The sequence below is a fragment of the Fusarium verticillioides genome, chromosome 8 (genome assembly GCF_000149555.1).
Source record: "Fusarium verticillioides 7600 chromosome 8, whole genome shotgun sequence".
In the NCBI taxonomy this organism is placed as follows: Eukaryota; Fungi; Ascomycota; class Sordariomycetes; order Hypocreales; family Nectriaceae; genus Fusarium; species Fusarium verticillioides.
The window spans coordinates 2,219,575-2,234,677 of record NC_031682.1 but is presented as its reverse complement, the minus strand read 5'-3'; the positions used below and the strand labels follow the sequence as shown (position 1 = coordinate 2,234,677).

General features: G+C 49.6%; 6 protein-coding genes and 1 non-coding gene across 7 annotated transcripts; 4 read left to right on the top strand and 3 right to left on the bottom strand.

Annotated features, from left to right (window-relative positions):
- Nucleotides 1-1,438: 1,438 nt before the first annotated feature.
- FVEG_13331 (hypothetical protein) lies at nt 1,439-2,474 on the top strand. The gene has a single exon (XM_018902702.1). The coding sequence runs from the start codon at nt 1,557-1,559 to the stop codon at nt 2,193-2,195; it is 639 nt and encodes a 212-aa protein (XP_018761505.1). The 5' UTR covers nt 1,439-1,556; the 3' UTR covers nt 2,196-2,474.
- Nucleotides 2,475-3,333: 859 nt separating this feature from the next.
- On the bottom strand, nt 3,334-3,653 carry FVEG_17502 (hypothetical protein; the record flags this gene model as incomplete). Its single annotated transcript, XM_018906751.1, has 2 exons — nt 3,334-3,524; nt 3,578-3,653. 2 exons carry the CDS (start codon nt 3,651-3,653, stop codon nt 3,334-3,336), a joined length of 267 nt encoding a protein of 88 aa, XP_018761504.1.
- A 2,377-nt stretch (nt 3,654-6,030) lies between these two features.
- On the bottom strand, nt 6,031-6,708 carry FVEG_17501 (hypothetical protein; the record flags this gene model as incomplete). Its single annotated transcript, XM_018906750.1, has 1 exon — nt 6,031-6,708. One exon carries the CDS (start codon nt 6,706-6,708, stop codon nt 6,031-6,033), a length of 678 nt encoding a protein of 225 aa, XP_018761503.1.
- Nucleotides 6,709-7,966: 1,258 nt separating this feature from the next.
- On the bottom strand, nt 7,967-8,683 carry FVEG_13330 (hypothetical protein; the record flags this gene model as incomplete). The annotated part of the gene is made up of 1 exon (XM_018902701.1): nt 7,967-8,683. The coding sequence occupies one exon, from the start codon at nt 8,681-8,683 to the stop codon at nt 7,967-7,969; it is 717 nt and encodes a 238-aa protein (XP_018761502.1).
- A 1,157-nt stretch (nt 8,684-9,840) lies between these two features.
- Nucleotides 9,841-9,944, top strand: FVEG_17500. Its single transcript has one exon. It is a non-coding gene; the product is annotated as a tRNA-Leu (tRNA).
- Nucleotides 9,945-10,717: 773 nt separating this feature from the next.
- Nucleotides 10,718-12,524, top strand: FVEG_13329 (hypothetical protein; the record flags this gene model as incomplete). The annotated part of the gene is made up of 5 exons (XM_018902700.1): nt 10,718-10,974; nt 11,025-11,180; nt 11,228-11,342; nt 11,391-11,570; nt 11,622-12,524. 5 exons carry the CDS (start codon nt 10,718-10,720, stop codon nt 12,522-12,524), a joined length of 1,611 nt encoding a protein of 536 aa, XP_018761501.1.
- Nucleotides 12,525-13,396: 872 nt separating this feature from the next.
- On the top strand, nt 13,397-14,964 carry FVEG_13328 (hypothetical protein; the record flags this gene model as incomplete). The annotated part of the gene is made up of 5 exons (XM_018902699.1): nt 13,397-13,492; nt 13,548-13,591; nt 13,639-14,026; nt 14,080-14,244; nt 14,308-14,964. 5 exons carry the CDS (start codon nt 13,397-13,399, stop codon nt 14,962-14,964), a joined length of 1,350 nt encoding a protein of 449 aa, XP_018761500.1.
- Nucleotides 14,965-15,103: the final 139 nt, after the last annotated feature.

Here is a 15,103-nt window from a genome sequence, read left to right as displayed (position 1 = left end):
AAGAACTTGAGAATAGGGCTATGACAAACGATCCGTGCAGAAGATGAGCCAGGCTTCATGCTAATCTCTCTATATTCGCAGTCACAGTCGTAAAATGTGTCAAGACCAAGTTGTGTAGTATCGTCGTTTATCCATTGAGCATTCCTGTCGATAAGCCTGATTCTTGGCATCTCGGAAGGCCTGACATGTGCCGCATCGAATAAAAGCTGGAGGATAAAGGCCAGCGAAGGCTTGAACTTTTTGATGGGGTAGTAGTTGTCATGCTGTAATAGCTGGGTGTTCCAAAAAAGGCTGGAATTCGAAGGCGAGGCTCCTGAATTCTCGAAGTACGTCAGAATATCCAATGCGCGTAGCTCGCACTCCCCTGTTTAATGCAACACAAAAAATATCTCGCGAGGGATAGACGATCATTTTCTGTTTCTGTGATTCGATAATCTGTCGCCCTTCCTGAGGAGAAGGTTTTACTAATACGGGCTCGGACAACGTCGCGGACGATCCGAAGCGCCACAAGGCCATGTCCAACGTGGTTGTGCTTGGTGGATAACAGTAGTTAAACTTGGCCTTTCGCTGCTGCTCATGTTTGATAGCAGCTGCATGGGAGTCCCAGCACGCCGTCCAGAGACCTTTTTCCACTTCGTAACCTGACCTTGCTCTCTGAAATTCGTCTTTCACGGTTCTATCCAGTAGAACCGGACATGCTGTATCGTCAAGGCCTATGTAGTGCAAACCACCGGGAATATCTTCGGATGAGCGAAATGAAGATTCCCATATCTGCAGCTGGAATTCGGGGGGGCAGTTCTGGAAACTTATGGAAGCTTGAGGGTGCCATTGTATGTCGACCTTGAGAAGATAAAAGATGGTGAGATTTGACGATGCTTAGGAGAGTGAAACAACTCTCTTATATTGGCCTTCGGTTGAACTTTGTGAGAGGGTTCAGAATCACGGCTTTGTTTGTGATAAAGTTTCACTTTTGGCCTTCATTAGCACGCGATGCTGGTTTATGTTACTTTCCGCGGCGTCATTTGTCCGGCTAGGGAAGGAAATAAAACTCAAGACCTTATGCCTAACCAATAAAAAGATTTAAGTAATTTAATATAAATTTAGGTTAAATTTAGGATACCTTTTATAGAGTTTATGTCATTACCCTAAACTTAGGTCTTATATTTTCTTGCTCCCTAAGGTCCGGTCTGTCAGCTCAAACTAGCACTCACAGAAGCTCAGCTGAGGCAGTATACACTAAAAGCTACACTTATAGTTGCCAGCGATAACAGTCCTTGCTGAAGGTGGCTACCACTAAGCAATTGTCTAACAAAAGGGCAACTAGACTAATCGTTGCGCGTTCGATAACTGCCAAAAAGGGAATGCGAGTAAGCGAACGTAAAGCGGCCAATGACTCATCCGGCGCCCGACTCGGGAATAGCGTCAAAGATGGCTGGGCACTCGAGAGCCTCATCCGACTACAAAAGCTGCATCACCAATAACCTACCCATCAGTCAATTTCACCGCCGTCCACTGTATCACGCCATTGCACGCACTCTTCAATCACATCATTTATCATGGACTACTCTACAGAACACATCGCCAATGCTTACCAGTCAAAGCGACTCGAGTACGTCCGAGCCGACAAGACCGATGAAAACCTTAAAAAGATCGCTCTCACAATCCTTCAAGATCCTGTCATCCAGGCCCTTTCAGCACCCACCATGCTCTTGCCAAAGGGGCCCAAGGAGGTCGACTCATACATAGAGTCGGTTGTCAATTCTTTGCTCGGTGTCGCTATATATCTCAGAGATGATGCCGATGACGAGACAGAAGACAAAGACAAGAAGCCTCGAACCATCATTGGCGTCATGTGCATCGGCTGGGGAGGCATCTCACCCACAGTTGCCCATCATCGGACTGCCGAGATTGGCATCTCTCTTATTAAAGAGCATCAGGGCAAGGGCTACGGTAGAGAAGCCATCAACTGGATGGTGGACTGGGGCTTCCGACACGCTGGCCTGCATACAATTGGTATTACTACTACCGATTACAACCCCCGAGGAGTATATCTTTACGAGAGTATTGGTTTCAAGCTGGAAGGCCGAAGACGGCAGACTGTTTGGATGAACCGCAAGTGGTACGATCTGATCGAGTTTGGAATGACGGAAGACGAATGGGAATCACTTCGGAGTCTTGATACGAAAGAAACATAGTTTATTTGATCAATACTCAATTGCAACGTATTTGCAAAATGGCATGGCCGTGAAGCTGGCGCAGAAGAAGAATATCCGTGCTCATCTTGATCAAGGTTGCTGACAGTGGAAGGCGAGATCATGCTCGCACAGGCAGAGGCGTCAGCTCATGCTTTCTCGACCTCATGGAGCAAGAAAACACGAGAGTTTAGAAGAGAATGATATAATAAACTCAGTAAAGATTCCCTAAATTTAGACTAGATTGCCCAAGTCTTCACCACTTATGATAAAAGTCTCAAGTTTTCTTGCCCCCCCCCTGCTCGGGTAAGAGCACCGTCAGTAGGCCTGGTTGTTGCGTTGAGGAGCAGACGATTTGCTCGTACCGAAACGCATCCAGGTGGTCGTTATGATTCAGAAAATTGGAGTCTCAAGACCGGCCAGTTCAACTTTCTCGAGTAGTGTAGCGGAGCAGGCGCCGAGATCTCGAACAGACACTAATGTCAGGCAAAGAATATGGCGGAAACGGCAAGGACATTAGCCCTGTGTGTAACCAGCAAGTTTTATCGCTGTGCGCCAGCTTGTTGCTACCCTTCCTCTTGACATCTGACACAGCCACAAAAGGCAAGAGATTGAGATTTGATACTTGCGGAACATGTAGCATCTGTCCGTCCTCAGCCTGTCTTTGCCCTCACGTTTGCGTTATATGTCGCTTTTGTCTGAAAAGTTCGTTATCCCGATGGCTGTCTCCAATGCCAAATACAGGAGGGCCTGCCGCTCTTGTGTGCTGAGACGTTGGGCCGGGTCGTCTTGATGGTGAAAGCAGCAAACCCTCTCGAACAATAATGAAGACAGTCGTCAGGGCAGCTATCTTTGCAGCCATAAGCCACATCACACGCGATCAGTGAGGGCAAGCTGGACTGTCGACAGGAGAGGAAGGAAAACATTTCACGGCCGACAGCCCACTGCCAAAGCGAACCGCCTTTCCCACGATGGCCCAATGCCATGTGGTGGGATTGTTGACCATGTAGAGATGTGTAAAGCATGTAACTGCATTGGAGATCTGTCCGTCGTAGTTGCGGAGGATCGTCGATGTCGTAATTCGTATCGTAGTCGGTCGGTCGTCGTGCGTTCGGATTATCGTCGCTGTGTTTCGTCATCGTCATCGTTCACTGTAGTCGTCGGTCGCTCTCGCCTTTTGGTCGTTTGTTCGCTCGTTGGTGGAGGGCACTTGCGTCGCTGGTGTTAGCTTGCTTAGGGCGTCGTTTATCGCTGGGGACTCGTGAATCATTCTCGGGCCGTGGTCGTCGTCGTCGTCTTCGTCGCTTGCGCATCGTGTCTGGTGACTGTGGACTGGTAGTGACGGGTCAGTGCTTGACGCTGTAGATGGAATAGGTAATACTGACAGTCACTGGTGTCGGGGATACTTGAAGGGCGATGGATGGCATGGGGTCTGTTGGCCTTGGGAGGCTGCGAGGGCATGACCGAACGCGCTCGATATGTGCATTTGCAGAGATTTCGTCGTTATTCTCAGATCCGCAACAGGATGGATCTTCGCGTTAACTTTCTGTCGCAACGCGAGCAACACGTTTGACAATCGCGTCATCTCCCGTCTTCTTCGACTCCGCAAGGCAAGTTCGCGACGGAGGCAACGGTAGTCAACCAGTATTTCCAGTAGATCTTTATCGCATTGACTCCAAAGCTGTGGCACCAGGCCATCGGAGTTCGGGGCAAATGCTACCCTTTGGATGATGCTGAAACGGAGATTCGAAGTGAGATGCCAGCTCTTCCATAGGCCAGGTCTACGCGCATGCAGTGTAGGATACACTGCAGTGATCAACACTGGACGCGCTGTTCCCCCTTCGCTTGCACCCAGCCGAATATGAACGTGGGCAGCATTCACGCCTTGGGGGGACTGCGCGCAGCATCATTTGTACACGTGTTCAGGCTTCGCATTCGGGTCCGACGATCAACATCCAAGGATCATTGGCGAGATCCGATCCTTGTCTTGCTTGGTGAGAGTTATTCAGTTCAATGCGAAATGCCATCGGCGAAGATGCAATCAGGGATCGATTACCCGAATCTGCTGTCATTGAGCTTTCGTATGGGTGCCGTATCGAGCTATCGATGTGACACGTCGCTGATACCCTCTGCTCGCCATGATTGTTAGGATTTCATGGGGAGCTTCTCCCGCCTCATTGACAAGTGAGGCAAGCGGATACTGGCAGCAAATCCGTCGGCGACGACCTTGCCTCGCGAAACCAATGCTCGCATTTAGAAGTTCGTTACTCGAGAACGAGAATGACGGGCCCAGGGCGTCCTTTGAGCATTGCGTGATGAAGGCATGGGGTCGCATGTCCACGTGTTTGCAGATACAGCAGTTATCGCACACGGTTTCCTATCGGCCCAGTGCGAGGGATAAGGGATCGTACTGCCAACAAATGCGGTGGTGGGTTGACTCTGAACGGTGGGCAACAATCTGGTGAAGTCAAGTCATAAACCACGAGAGGGATGTGCCAAAGCCCCTGAAGAGATATCGGCTGCTTCTTCGACACGAGGACCCAATTGGTCTCACCAATCGGAATGTGTGTATGGTGAGAAAGGCCGGGTTGTAAAGAAACACACCGGAGCGTCCGTCGTGGCGAATGAAGTGTTCCCATCTTGGGGTACGCGACGCATTGCGAGCTGGACAGCTCGTCAAGAACCGGCCACCCTCGTGGAAAATGACCCCCAAGTCTTAGCTGTTCAGGCAACGGTGTCAATCTGTAGCACAATGGCAATCAACTACAGAGGAGCCTGGAGCCTTTGGCACAGCCCGGCGGATTGCGGTCATGTGCATGGCACCTGTCTCGGGATCAGCACTTCCGTGGTACCATAGACTGGTGGGGACGATGCTGATGACGGTGCCACAAGCGCTGTCATCGAAATGTCATCTTTGTGGACGAAGAAAATGGGCAGCAATGACCATGTCGCCGCGGGATGTTCAGCTCAGGAAAGGGCTAATATCCAACGTGGAAGATTGTTTGTTCATTCCTGTCTACTGCCTTCGCTGTAAATGCGGCGTGCTCTCTTTGTCCCGGCCAGTTGCGAGCTACAACACATCGGTATGAAGATAGTGGTGGGCTCATGAAACAAGTCAAGGCCCCGTCATTGTCGATGGAATTGGGGAGCAGGGGAGGACAGTCCATGAATGCGTCAAAGTAAGTTCAGTATGCGTGACGACGATACGAGCAAGGATTGTTCCGATCCGACTGGTCGCAGTAGGGACCACTCATGGCTGGATGGCTGGGTCCAAGTGCTTCTGCAAGATCCAAATAGTAGGAGACACTATCAAGCACGGTGGAATCATTTCGGGGACTGGTCGACGACGAAAAGAACCAGCCGAACGTCGGTGATAGTGATTGCGAAGGGGAATTTTCGTCGCGGGGTGAGTCTTAACAGTCACGTCGCTGTCTGACAGCCTCTAACCATCCTCAACCAACTACACTCGACAGCTTGTGCAAGGTCGCAAATTCGTCACATGCTATTCTTTAAGGACAAGGGACTCTCCAGTACTTCGAGTAACCACTGATGCTTTGTTGTCTTAATCCGAGTCAATTGGCAGCAGTAGGGGGTCGACATGGCCGTCGTCTCTCAATGCCATTGAAGATGCCAGTGCTGTAATCACCTCAAGGCGGTCGCTCCAGAGTCAGTAGCGTTGAGGCATCTTGGGTCAAGAGTCGATGACAAGTCTTTGGCCTGCATTCCAGTTCGATAGCAGACATCAAAAGCATCACGACGCCCTTAGTATCAGGAAAAGCTTGACGGTATTGTTCAAGTCGTCTCCGAAAACTTTGTCCACCGGCTCAGCGACGGTGAATCACAACAGCATGGCGCCGGGTTTGAAGCAGGCCACTTCTCGCGGTGACATCCACGACGAAACGAGCACGAGATGAATCAAGAGGACGCAGGCGATGAGTTCGGGGACGAAACTGATGAAATGTGGCTCGTCTCTTTTGCTTGTCTCTTTCGCCTCGTGAGAGTTGAGCTGATCCGCGTAGCCAGGCGCAAACTGTGCAGTGATGCGGAGTAGATCAGCTGGGCGGCAACGAAGGTATGTGGGTTCTCGAGTCTCAGCGCTATGGACATAGCTTTTGGGGCTTTGTGCCTGCAATACAGCTTGCAAATCCGCAAGCAGTATTGACGGCAATGGCAAGAGTCGATTGATTGCATGGAGCCAAGTCGCGAAACGGCTTGGTGCCACCCAGTGTCGACCGTAACGACAACAGACAGGCCCGGTCGGGTGCCCTCTCAATGAGGCGAAAGAGAGGGTGTTGTATCTTCGTTCATGTTGGCGGCCATGGCTTCGATTCGGTCGGCAGCAACGGGGTGTTGGTGGGAACACCGCCGTTTCGTCTGTAACTTCGACTTGTTCGCCAGCCGGAGACTTCGTTCTGCGCTCATGACTATCGTTCTGTTGATATGCGGAAAGCTGTTTGCCCATCTCGATCAACAGCCGGCCGGACTGCGCAGCGGTGTTGGGGTCGCCTCTTCTCATTGCAATCGTGTGACCTTGACAGGACAATGCGATGTACCTCACGAGCGACTCTTCGGAAGAGAGCAGGCCTCTGTGGTACGACAAGAGCTGCGAAGACACGTGCCCGGGCTACAGTCGAGGAAGCAGCGGAACTCTTGGTCATGCTTGAAAGCATGAAGACCGCGTGCGCTACGCTGTTCATATCGGAGGTGCCATTTCCAAGGCAGAGCATGTATTCTGCAGCATCATTTCACAACAGGTCTGCTCGAACAATTTGAACAGCCACGGTCAACTATAGGCACGCTTGCGGTGTTACAGAAGCCGCTCGTTTTGCGACGGTATTGTACGATCATCTCGAGGTATGGATTCGAGGAAACGGTATGCGTCGGGGCGTATATAGCTGGTCGTTCGTACAGGCAATGCAAGATTGACACCAGTCGAGGCACAAATGTTGTCTGGCGACGATTATTGCAAGCAAGAGGGAAAACTTCAGCGGTCGGAGAATGCGTACTCAAGGCTGTAGATAACGTTCGATTGATTCGAGGCAAGAATATACTGGATTCACGGTGTTGCAGTCGATGGAAAGGTCAAGCATAGCTGGGAAGGCGTCGGCGCTAGGACAAGCCAGGTTGAGTTGCCTGATCACGGAGGTGGGAGAAGGGAGACGAGTTGCAGAGACAGGAATCGAGAGTGATTCATTTTGGAGCGGAATGATGATCGTGACTATTTATGCGGCTCTGAGCCTTGGTGTGTTGATTGACAGCTGCAAGTTGGAAAGAAGAGGAGCTTGCTTCAGTGATGCTGGAGGCAGAAATTTTGGCCTCGCGACCGTTAGTCATCAACGATAGCCAATGATTGCAGGGCAGTGGAATTCTGCTAAAGCAATCGCACTTGAGGGAGAAATCTTGAATAATGTAATTTCAGTATTGAAGACACAGACGAGAATATCGATAGGCCTTGAATAAAGATGTGACGTCGGGTAGAAATGATTTTGCGCTCCAGTGGCTAATTTCTGGTGTGCCCAAGTTGTGTGGGGCCACATCTGGTGGCTTGACACGTGAAGAAAGTTCAACGTCAGTGAATTATATTCAATACAAATGGCTTCCGGTAGCTGAGAATTTAAGTCTACTGAGACTGAATCTAGCCTTAAAAAACTTCCACGTGTCAATCACATCCACAGTATTGGAACTAACATTCAGACTCTTATTCTTTCGAGAAGACAAAATGCGATTATACTAAACTACGAAGTAAACCATCATAGATCTAAATATCGGAGAGGTTATCGGCGCCAGAAACCTTGCTCACTGAAATTAGCTCCTGGGTATCTACCTCGAATGTTCACTTCCCGCTGCACTCTGCCCATCCACTCCCTCGCTTCTGGTGTAGCAGTCCACATATCCAGAATAGGAGCTCGAGCATTAGCATTAGGGTCTATTCTGGTATCTTGAGGCTCTCTTCTGTCGACCTGGTAGCTTCTGCTGATATGGGGATATCCATTATCCCTGCCAACTTCAGATTGCACATCACTCAAGAACCTACGCTCATTTTCCCGCCGTTGTTCGTTCGCTCTCCTCGAGTAGTGCTGCTGGTTAGCTCCCGAACGTGTACCTGGTTCAACTTGCCTGTATCCTTCACCGGGAACGTATTTCCACTGCGGGCTTTCATCAGGGTCCTGTCTTCTTTGAGGCTCAACCCCTCGAGGTTCAACTCTTGGGGATTCACGTGGTAGGGGTAGTCTCGGCGTAATACGGTGTCCATCAGAAACTACGAAAGGATCAAAAAAATCCCGCTCACGGTAGTCAGGAGTAGTGGCAGGCGATAGCCATGGCGTTGGGTTATACATTGGCCCGACCATCTTTCGCGTCTTGGGTTCCCAGTTTGAGTTGGGATTTCGGGCTCGGTAACGTCTCATGTAATCCTCGTAAGCAGCATCGTTGTTGGCCTGGCTGTCAGATGCGAGCGGTGTTCGCTCATGATCGTTCTGTCGGTAAGCCATAATGGAGTTATCTTGGTATATTGCTTGGGGAATGAGCAAGAAGTGAAAGAGGAGTATTTATGCTTGACACCAACAGCCCATCAGTGTAGCGTTTCGACGTATGGGACTTTGATACGTGATTGACATCTTTCGGGATCGTCGAGTGTCTGCCAAGATAAGGCAATAAATCCGTGAATTGACTGCCATTTCTAGCTTGACTTGGGTGAAGAAACTCGATTCTATTGATGGTGTTTGCGAAAAGAAGTGTATTCATGCTGGAGACATTGCAGCCGGAAGTGAATCTGCTTGCATAATGACTACTTCAGTACCTCTCCATAAGGTATCAGACCATTCTCAATTCCCGCCTCCTTGTTGGGCTGCCTGACTTTCCAGTTCATCCAAAGCCTTCTGGGCAGCAGCGGATGTCAGCCTTCGACCTCGCGAATTTCCGACCGCCTTGCGCAAAGCTCCACCTTCTTTCCACAGATCATCAAGCTCTTTATTCAGTTCCCTCTGTATGTATGAGATTCTGAGCATAATTCTCAAGATGTCGATATTGTCGGGGTTTGTAGGGGCGAATGTTTGGGGGCACTATTCACTGTCTTGCCACAGCCCTTCAAGTTCCCTTTTCCTTTCTGCAATCAGGTTTTCCCTGTTTCGTCGCCGACGATCCCTGATAGCCTGGTCCTGTGAATTGTCCATTGCCTTGGCGTTTTGGTTGGTTGGTAATTTGACGGGTTCTCGATAATTCTTGGATAAAGTTTGAGGACTTATGATGGTTGATGATGAATTCTGACAACTTTTGATGAAGGTTGTTGATGTTGAAGCTGCAAGAACCGGACTTGGCTGACGAGGTGAAAAACAAAAGGGAGGCCGAGGAGCCATAAGGTAGGTAGGCTTTATAGGTCTTGCCTTGTTAGGTGCGCCTTGGGGAGCAAGAGAATACAAGACCTAAAAGTTTAGGCTAGTTTATAAAAGGTATCCTAAACTTATCTTAAATTTTTACTAAATTACTTAGATCTTTTTATTAGTTTTTCCTCCCCTAGGTGTAGTAGTAAAGGAAAGGAGGCTGCTACTAACTCTTGGACAGCTCTTTCTGGAACAATGAGACTGAACGATGCTGATTGATGCTGCTGTTGATAGGGTACCAAGAAGACTCAGTGTCCATCCAATCAAAAGGCAAGATGGCCGAGCGGTCTAAGGCGCTGTGTTCAGGTTCGATTCGAACTAGTGACGATTCGCAGTCTCGAAAGGGGCCTGGGTTCGAATCCCAGTCTTGTCAATTATTTTTGTCCGTGTCGCATGCTGTCAGTCAACTCTGTCTGATCTTTCTTTTGCCATGTTGAATGCCTTGAATTACAAGCTATCCCAGAAGATTTATTTCAAGTCAGTAGCCAGCCTAAGGGAGGAAATAAAACCTAAGACCTTAAAACCTAACTGATAAAAAGACTTAGGTAACTTAGTATAAATTCAGGATAAGTTTAGGATACCTTTTATAGAGTTTATTTTATTGCCTTAGGCTAGGCTGGCCTCTGGGTGCAAGAAAACACGAGACACCAAGTTTACCAGTAACTCAAAAGGCATCGCACGAGTGCGAATTGGGAGAGGCTGGCATGTCTTTACTCCATGTGACTCTCCCTCTCCACTCGCCCCCAAATCAATTGGCGCGCTTCAATCGGGGATGTCGGAGCCGGAGTCAACTCGCCAAGTTCAAAGCGTTTTGCCGATCTTTATCAGATTTAAGAATTTCCCCGCAGACTCCCCGGAGCCATCTGATGCTGGTTCCTTGCCTCTACCCCGGATTTTATCAATGAGTTTATTCACGAACCGACGAGCCATGCCTAATTTTCGGAAAACGACCGGTGAACTTCGGCTGCGGCGCCGACCGGTTGGCTAGAAACAGCTAACGCGGAAACATGAGTTCATTTTGGGATCGTCATCTATAAAAGAGGTTTTCTCTCTTCGCTCCTCGTTTCTTGAGTCTCTCATTGATGCTTGTTCCCATCCATTGGGTCGTTCAACTTTACCCAAAGACATCTGCACAAGGTCAACATCATGTCAGAGAAGCGTGACGAGCTCGAGAAGTCCGATGTACTCCATCGCGATCTGACCAATGACTTGCCGCCAGAGGTACTTGCTACCGAGATTGCGCACGAAGTTGAAAACAACAAGTTCTCACCATGGACACCGTCTATGTTTCAGCTCTATGCTGTACTCTTCGTGGCGTATTGCTGTGGTTGTCTCAATGGCTATGATGGCAGTTTGATGGGTGGATTGAACGGAATGACGTCCTATCAGCGAACCTTTGACATGTAGGTCTTTAACAACCTCGCGGGGGTGATATTTGACTGACCTGCTACAGGAAATCTGATGGTTCTGCTACTGGCATTGTTTTCATGATCTACAACGTTGGCAGCATTGCTGCAGCCCCGACTGTCCCTTTCACCACTGATCGCTTTGGACGACGCGCCGGAATGTTTACTGGTGCTCTCATCATCATCATCGGCACTTGTGTTCAGTGAGTAACTACCTCGAAATTTTGCCGGTAGCGCTAACAAGACGAAGGGCAACTGCGAAAGCCATGCCTCAGTTCATGGGTGGTCGATTCCTCCTCGGTTTTGGCGTCTCGTACTGCTGTATTGCTGCGCCAACCTACGTCAGCGAGCTTGCTCACCCCAAGGTAAGCAGCATTGCCAGGTCTACCAAAACGTTGCTGACAAGAATTTAGTGGAGAGGTACGCTCACCGGTCTCTACAACTGCATGTGGCCTGTCGGAGCTATCATTGCTGGCTGGGCAACCTATGGAAGCGCTTACATCAAAGGCAACAACGGTTGGAGAGTCCCAGTCTGGATTCAGCTTGTCACATCTGGCATTGTCGCAATCTTTGCATTCTTCCTCCCAGAATCTGTAAGTTTCTTTGTCAATATCACCACCGTTCACTTACTGATCAAGAAACAGCCCCGATGGTTGATCGCCAATGACAAGCACGATGAAGCTGCTGCCATCCTCGCCAAGTATCACGGCGAGGGCTCAGTCGACCATCCTATTGTCCAACTCCAGATGAAGGAGATGATGGCCCAGATCTCAACCGAGGCTTCAGACAAGCGATGGTGGGACTACCGTGAGCTCTGGAACTCGCACAGCAACAAGCGACGTCTCATCTGTGTTCTCGGCATGGCTATCATGGGTCAAGCATCTGGTAACTCGCTGTCAAGCTACTACCTTGTCGCTATGATGAACACGGCCGGTATCAAAGATGAGAAGCTTGTTCTTGCTCTCAACGCCACCAACAGCGTTCTTGGACTCCTCGGCTCGGTCATCGGTGCCCGCCTGACTGACCGTGTTGGCCGTCGACCCCTTCTCATTTACAGCATCCTCTTCTGTTCGGTCATCTTTGCCGTCATCACAGGAACATCCAAGATGGCAGTTGACGACCCAAGCAACAAGAACGCAGCCAATACCACCATCGCATTTGTCTTCCTCTTCGGTGTCGTCTTTTCACTTGGATGGACCGCCCAGCAAAGCATGTACATTGCTGAGACACTCACTACCTCGACACGAGCCAAGGGAACAGCATTGGGTAACTGGGCTTCGAGCTGTATTTCCCTTGTCTTGGCCTACTCTTCGGGGCCAGCCTTTGAGAAGATTGGTTACTACTTCTATTTGGTTTTCGTGTTCTGGGACCTGCTTGAAGCTGCGTTTATTTTCTTCTTTTTCCCAGAGACGAAGGACCGAACGCTAGAGGAGCTTAATGAGGTCTTCGATGCCCCTAATCCTGTTAAGAAGTCATTGGAGCCTAGGACTGCGGAGACGGTTCGGGCGACTATGAACCAGAATGAGGCAAAGGTTATTGATGTTTAGATAGCTGTGAGCTGCGGTATAGAAGGCTGTCTGTCGATATGCGTATAGATCTCAAAGAGCCTAGTTAATCTATAACGATATACCTCTGCAATACTCTTCCAAATTGAAGAAACTAAGAAATGATAATGTCGGAACTACGTAGTGTCTCGTCACGACAGTAGTGGTCTCACGCATCTTGGCACGGCCAATGATTCTATCACGCCCCATGTATAATTTCGGGTCCCTAGCAGAGGACGTACCATTGACTGCACGTCGCCACGAACCTCAACTGAACCATCGCATCTGTCAAGCTGGATTTGCGACATGGTATGAGAGTTCAGACGGTGAAGGAAGCATGCCATTGCTCCGTCGATGGTCCGATGCAACATGCACCACGAGGTGCAAAAGTCTTGGCCCAAGTAACGTTGGGACAAGGATATGTTCTTCCCGGCTCCGACACCCCCGGGCCATCACTCGATCTCCCCCTGTCGATTACCCCAGACCTTTGACTCCTTGTTTACGTCGGCCCCGCATATGGGCCGGCAGATCATGTGAAGTACTCACAAAGGAAGGTTCTTATGATTGAACCAAGGTCTCCAAATTGGTGCGCATATGAAAGACGCCGATGGAGGAAATTGCAATGCCGATCATATAACCTTAAACTGGTTTTCAAGTACCGAATACCCGAGTAGAGCTACGGAGAGGTTGAGGGTAATGTAACGGAGACTTACCCCAGAAAAGAGAAATTCTTCACATCGGGCCATGTCTCGCCGGCGTCCGAGCATACCGCAAAGAGAATTGGTCCGGGGCGAAGTATAATAAGAACCTTGGGTAATCCTTAAAGTTGGTCCCGGTCAAGCTCCAAGAACTGTAAAAGTCCCGTACCAGATCTCATGATGCCTCGCATCTTCTCGACTCTTGTTGCTGCGCTTGCAGCCAGCACAGTGCAGGCTTCTCTTGACATCGTGTCCGGAGCAACATGGACAGCTGTAGGTCAACCGAAAGCTCGATTCATGAGTGGTTTACTGACCGGAATTTACCTAGACCAACACTGGTGAGCATGTCCAAGCTCACGGCCACGGCTTGATGTAAGTGTCACACTCTATCATGCTGGACAGGGATCTGACTTTTCAAGTGAGGTTGATGGAACCTACTACATGATCGGCGAGGACAAGACCGACGGAACATACTTCCAGAACGTCAACTGCTACTCCTCCACCAATCTCGTCGAATGGACATACCGAGGCGCGCTCCTCTCTCGCACCAGCGAAGCAGGCGACCTCGGCCCCAACCGCATCGTTGAAAGACCCAAGGTCATTTACAATGATCAGACAAAGAAGTATGTTCTTTACATGCACATCGACAGCCCAGACTACAAGGATGCGCGAGTTGGTATCGCAACTGGTGATAGTGTATGTGGCAAGTATACGTATCACCGAAGCTTCAGACCTCTTGGTAAGCAGAGTCGTGATATGGGACTTTTCAAGGATGATGATGGGTCTGCATATCTCCTGACTGAAGACGTAAGCTTTATACTGTGCACTTTGGCAGAGGACAGGAACTGATCAAGTCACAGCGAGAGTATGGAACGCGAATCATGGCTTTGTCAGATGACTACCTCAACGTCACTGAGATCACATACGAATGGCAGTACTTTGCCGAGTCCCCTGCCATGCTGAAGCAGAACGGATACTACTTCATCTTTGGCTCTCATCTGACTGGATGGAATGCCAATGATAATGTAAGCAGCCCTCCTCCTGACCTTCGGTTATACTTCGAGTATATTGACACAACATACCAATAGATCTATAGCTACGCCAAGTCAATATCTGGTCCATGGTCGAACTGGACCGAGTTTGCACCTATTGGTTCGAAGACCTATCAAAGCCAGGTCAGCTACATTCAGCCTCTTGGTAACGGTAATGCCATATACATAGGTGATCGCTGGGTCTCCACAAACCTGGCCGCCAGCACCTACGTCTGGCTTCCCCTCAAAGTTGATGGCAACAAAGTGACACTCAGCTGGTACGACTCTTGGTCGCCGAATCTCTCAAAGGGAACTTGGTCCGAGACAACTATGACAAAGATCGAGGGTGAGACTGCAACGATGGGTAATGATGCCAGAGTCATCTCGTGCAGTGAATGCAGTGGCGGTAAAGCCGTCGGCTACATCGGAGGTAACAAGAAAGGTACCCTTACCTTCAAGAACATCAAGAGCTCTGGAGGTACAGCTACTATCAACGTCAAGTACCGAAATGGCGACACCGGATCACGATACGCAACCGTCAATGTCAACGGGGAATCTCAGAAGCTTGCGTTCTTGTCTACCAGCCACCTTTCTCAGACGGGACTCAGCAGGGGTTTCTTTGATCTGAAGGAGGGGTCAGATAACACGATCACTATTTCTAACGATGATGGATGGGGTCCGGATGTGGATGCCCTGATGCCGCCAGCGGCATAACTTGAGAAGACTGCGCCGATGGTATATGAGGTGTCATAAATCGGGAGCAATTCTGGAGCCCTCTTGGATACACGATGTCAGTCACTGAAGTCGAATGCGCTCCTTTGTAGAATTGTAGTACATAAGTTAGTCATTGGAT